The sequence below is a fragment of the Coregonus lavaretus genome (genome assembly GCF_964263955.1).
Source record: "Coregonus lavaretus genome assembly, chromosome: 7".
In the NCBI taxonomy this organism is placed as follows: Eukaryota; Metazoa; Chordata; class Actinopteri; order Salmoniformes; family Salmonidae; genus Coregonus; species Coregonus lavaretus.
This window is the reverse complement of record NC_139994.1, coordinates 51,013,914-51,019,481: the sequence shown is the minus strand read 5'-3', so window position 1 is coordinate 51,019,481 and position 5,568 is coordinate 51,013,914. Positions and strand designations below refer to the sequence as shown.

The window sequence follows — 5,568 nt, the reverse complement described above, 5'->3', positions numbered from 1 at the left end:
AATCAATTTATAACATTTTTTATATGCGTTTTTCTGGATTTTTTTGTTGTTATTCTGTCTCTCACTGTTCAAATAAACCTACCATTAAAATTATAGACTGATCATGTCTTTGTCAGTGAGCAAACGTACAAAATCAGCAGGGGATTAAATACTTTTTTCCCCTCACTATATGTTAAGAAGAATGCACTAATTGTAAATCTGACTAAAATGAGGGAGGGGAGGGATGGAGAGGGAGGGAGGTCACAGCAGAAGGAAAATAAACGTGAGCTTTAATGATGATTACAATCACATCACATGAGCAGTGGTCAAGACTGCCTGAGGGGTGGAGTTGATCATAGGCTGAGATGTGATGACCCCCGGCTGGAAGGCCATTACCATGTTCTGACCGGGCAGCATGGCGGACTGGGCGTTGATGACTGTGAAGGTCTGTCTGCGTCTCTTGATCTCCCGGGCCATCTGGCACCAGGAGCAGATGTTGCAGAAGGTGGAGTACACACAGTCCGCCATCATGTCACCCTTTAGAGAGACGTGACACATGACTTAAATACTATAATCTCATACAGTCATTATCGTTTGATCTTGTAGGCGTGATGTTTAGAAGTACTATATAGTGTTTCTAGTCACAAACAGTTGCAATAAGGTATCAGCAAAGGTACAAAACCTGGAATACTGTAAGATTACATCGACTACTGGGCTGTTTAAACTAAGCTCAAACTTCATCTGACTGAGTTCTACTATGGAAAAGCCAGAGTCAGCGAGACACCTGTCTGCCTCCGGACTTTCTCTCCTGCTTGACCACCTCCCTCAGATGACCACTCAAGCCATGAACCTTCTGATGACTGTCCATCTGATGATGTTGTTTTTCTAAATGACTTTTTTTGTGCTTTGGGGTGCTTTGAGATTCTTTGAAATGCGCTATATAAGTTGAATAAATTATTATTATTTGTATTACTAGGCACAAGCCCACATAAGCCCTCATGTGTTGTGTTGTGTATGTGTTGTATGCACTGCCTCACGCTTACGCAAAGTCCATAGGCTTAGTCTAATACTCTCCCTTTAGTGTCTTCATTCAGGCGTTCAGACTGACAGTACAACTCTCCATTTGTTAACCTACCTGAATCCCATAGCGGTTGCGCACCGCCACCCTCATGGACATGGACACAGGAGGGGTACAGGAAGACACCCCTACCAGCTGGGTGAAGAACCATAAGAGGTCCAGCAGAGGGAGACAGAAACACTCTCCGAACTCTGAGGTGGTAGTGCAGGCGAAACAGGGGAAGCACCAGTAGGCAAAACAGCCTGAGGATGGGGTGAGAGAGTGCAGGACAGGGAAAAGATATGTTAGCACTGATAGGAGACGTATCTAACTCACCTTGATTAGTGGCTTGTAGCACTGTTATTTTCTTAAGTTATTTTGTATGCATGGAGTATAAAGAGTATGGATGTCTCAAAATGTTGATGTCTCAAAATATGCCAAACACGGTGTAAGTAAAAACGGAACAATGTAATGTATAACATACATACATTTAACATACAACATACATACATTTTTTAAACTATGTTTTAATAAGACATTATGAAAAACAGATGTAAACTGAACTCTGAATTCTACTTTTTGCTGAATACTGAATAAATAGACAAACAAATGGACAGACAGACTCACAGACTTGTAAGTCGTCGAAGCAGCCACAGATGCCAGTGCTCCACTGGTTAGAGTGGACGGCTATTATAGCTGGTGTCTGGGGCTGAGGAGGCTGAGACTGTTGGTTGTTGTTGATTATCACATTTGTTGCCATGGTGACTGGCCAGCCGCTCAACTAAGGAGGAAGAGCCTGAACAAAAAGCGACAACAAACAACAATGGACTGTTACTTTTTCTTAACTTTTGGCTCTATCTGTGTCCCCAATGCCAACTTGCTGAAATAAAATATGAAATACCCCCACATGCTTCACCTGGCTGCAACTTGCTTTTTAATGGCTCTGCAGTTCCTTCTATTGTTCTAGGGCCATGATTCCGACCCTAGTTAAGTGGCGCCTAAATGGAACGTACTTCCCTTTTGATGCACTTTTCTCTCTGCATATTCTGACCTTAAACTTAAGCTTGAGAATAGCGTGCTATTTACCAGCTATTCGTTTTAGGTGGAGATCGAATAAATGAGGGTGTGGCGGAGGAGACTTAATTCCCTAATAAGTCTACCACCTTTATGCATGAGGAAACCATGAATAAGGTCTAGCGAAACCAACCGGTTCAATGTGGGAAAAGCATCTACTTTTTCAGATAGAAATAACACCATTCTCCATGGTGTCCCTATTGAATAATATTTCTCATTCACATCTTACAAACACTTACAAAATCATTCAGTCATCACTTTGCAGCCAATAGGCTACTTTGTGCACTCTTTAAACAGCAAAACCTCAAAGTGTTTGGAACTATTTCTTTCCGAACTATAATCTATACTGTGCGTTATCATGATATTCACCTTTGACCTGATGTTAAATCATATAAATCTCCCCATCAAACACAAATCATGGCAGCGTATAATTCTAGTAGTGGGTAATGTTCAATCTAAGTCCTATTTTCTTGAATAGTGACTATTAAAAAATATATATACACTCACCTGAAATGGTCAACTCTGCCTGTATCAAGGTTTGTGATTCCTACATCCGGATCAGGAACTAAATTATGGGAACATTGACTATTTGCATGTGTGTGATTTGCATAGGATATATATGAATGTCTGTTTTGTTCTTTGGAAATCTTTCATAACTATTTATCTCGTGTAATACAATTGTACGTTTCTGCAATACAAAGGTCCAGTTATCAAAAGGGTTTTGGAAATGTTTTTATACATGCATGTTCATTCAACTTTCACTCATCCGAAACCAATCAAAGGGCCTTTACAGACCAAACATACTGTATTTAGCTGTCAACAGGGGGGAAGTTGTGAATGTGAACTACCTGAGACAATACAGCATGGTGAAAGATTGAAGAATAGACATTCTACTACACCCAGACGAGCTTGAAACAGATTGGAGATCAGTGTTGGGTGGGTCACATACAGTACACGTGCCTGAGGGATGTTCCATGGTGACGGGTTTGGTGCCAGTGGGTGATTTAGGAGAGTCAAAGGAGGATTGAATGTGTAGTCCGCGATAACGCTTGGTGTTGTTGGTATTCCATTAACATGAGTCTAATGGTGATGATGTTGATTATGATTAATCTAGTGACCATGATGAAGGTGGAAGAGGTAGATGATGAAGAAGAGGGATATATGATGATGATGATGATGGTGCGTGATGAAGAGGAGGAGGAGAAAGAGCGAGGTCTTTCCTTATCTTGTGTGTGCGTTGATGAGCGTGACGGGTTGGAAGCGGGTCTTCATCTCTCGTGACATTTGACACCAGGTGCAGGGCCCGCAGAAGAACGAATAGACACAGTCATTACACATGGTGCCCTGTTATAGAGGAGACAGAGATACATCATTACACATTACAACTGATCTAAGATCAGTTAACAATGGCTACATTCATCAATCAATTACAAAGAGGGGGTAGAATATCTGATCGGAGTTCAGCGCTATAACATCATCAGAACATGATGTATTACTCCCCGTGTAGCCTGGTCCCCGATCTGTTTGTGTTATCATTCCAACTCCTTGTTTGGCATGACTAGGAGTGGCAAGGAGTGGAATGTTAGCGCAGATAGACTGGTACCCAGGCTACTCCCTTAGTATGAAGGTACAGAAAACTGGTTAGGACAGTTCTGAGATCATATTAGAAGGTGGCTAAGGTGAGGTAAACATCATTAATTACTGGAGAGATGGAGGGACTGATATTTGTAGACTACTACGAGACATTACACACGTTTACACAAACAGTATCAAAGGAACTGGGAAATATAACTAATTTCTATGGACACAACACCAATAGTCAGACCTGTACATATCGCCTATAACTATTAGGCCCAGAGTGTTTCCTGGTCAGATCATGTGATCAGGAACAACTCAGGGCCCTAGTCATAAGACATGCCAAGCTAAGTCAGTAAAAAAAATCTAAAGCAAACATCAAGGCTTCAGAGTGTAGACTCTAGTGCATGAGGTTCTGTGTGTCCCTACCTCGATGCCATAGCGTTGGCGCATGCCTACCCTCATGGACATGGTGGCTGGGGGGATAACACCGAAACTGTCTAGCAGACACAGACACAGACACTCCCCGGCAAATCAATATAAGGAGATGTTTCATGCTCCACAATAATGGTGCTATATAGTTTTCAAGATAGTTTGTGAAGTCAAACTGAGTTCAAATTCTTCATAGTGCTGTATGTTACACACAGAAGTCCAGTGCTTACTGTATAGTTGTCCCCAGGCTAAGCTTTGTTTTATAACTGTTCCTTTGAATACAGCAGCAATCACAGTCTGAGGTAAACTGTAAATTACGATTACATACAGTAGTATCCCACTGGGGAAAAACTGGTTGAGTCAACGCTGTTTCAACGTAATTTGTCGACGTATTGTGACGTATTGTGATGTGGAAAATACATTGGATTGGAAAAAAGTCATAAAAACTGTTGTTTTGAGGGTGGAATTTTAACCACAGGATTATGGTAACTAATTTTCAACGTATAAAATATGTTGAATTTGTACCTTTGAAGCAAAGTCAGATCTTCAACGTTATATCCACTATCAGAAAAAAAACAATAGGCTGGGCAGCACCTCCTACTGGAGAGTTGATCAATCTACAGCTATTTATTTGTTCTTCCATCCAGGGTTTTAACTAAGCTCTGCTCTGCTTAGCTTTGATATTTGTCACTGACTACTACCTATGTGATATCACAAGAATGATTGTTTAGAGATCTCTTAATAACTAAATATATTCACTGTTGCTATCGAAATCATTCAAAAGGATAGGTTTAACAGAGCAAATGAAATGTAACCATACTTTATAAGGCATATATCATCAATAATACTATTTAGGCCTACAGTGAGGGAAAAAAGTATTTGATCCCCTGCTGATTTTGTACGTTTGCCCACTGACAAAGAAATTATCATTCTATAATTTTAATGGTAGGTTTATTTGAACAGTGAGAGACGGAATAATAACAAATAATCCAGAAAAATGCATGTCAAAAATGTTATAAATTGATTTGCATTTTAATGAGGGAAATAAGTATTTGACCCCCTCTCAATCAGAAAGATTTCTGGCTCCCAGGTGTCTTTTATACAGGTAACGAGCTGAGATTAGGAGCACACTCTTAAAGGGAGTGCTCCTAATCTCAGTTTGTTACCTGTATAAAATACACCTGTCCACAGAAGCAATCAATCAATCAGATTCCAAACTCTCCACCATGGCCAAGACCAAAGAGCTCTCCAAGGATGTCAGGGACAAGATTGTAGACCTATACAAGGCTGGAATGGGCTACAAGACCATCGCCAAGCAGCTTGGTGAGAAGGTGACAACAGTTGGTGCGATTATTCACAAATGGAAGAAACACAAAATAACTGTCAATCTCCCTCGGCCTGGGGCTCCATGCAAGATCTCACCTCGTGGAGTTGCAATGATCATGAGAACG

General features: G+C 40.8%; 1 protein-coding gene across 1 annotated transcript; it reads right to left on the bottom strand.

The window, feature by feature from the left end:
* Nucleotides 1-285: 285 nt before the first annotated feature.
* LOC311132564 (placenta-specific gene 8 protein-like) lies at nt 286-1,796 on the bottom strand (the record flags this gene model as incomplete). Its single annotated transcript, XM_084165824.1, has 3 exons — nt 286-516; nt 1,115-1,299; nt 1,664-1,796. The coding sequence occupies 3 exons, from the start codon at nt 1,794-1,796 to the stop codon at nt 286-288; spliced, it is 549 nt and encodes a 182-aa protein (XP_084021950.1).
* Between the last annotated feature and the right edge of the window lie 3,772 nt (nt 1,797-5,568).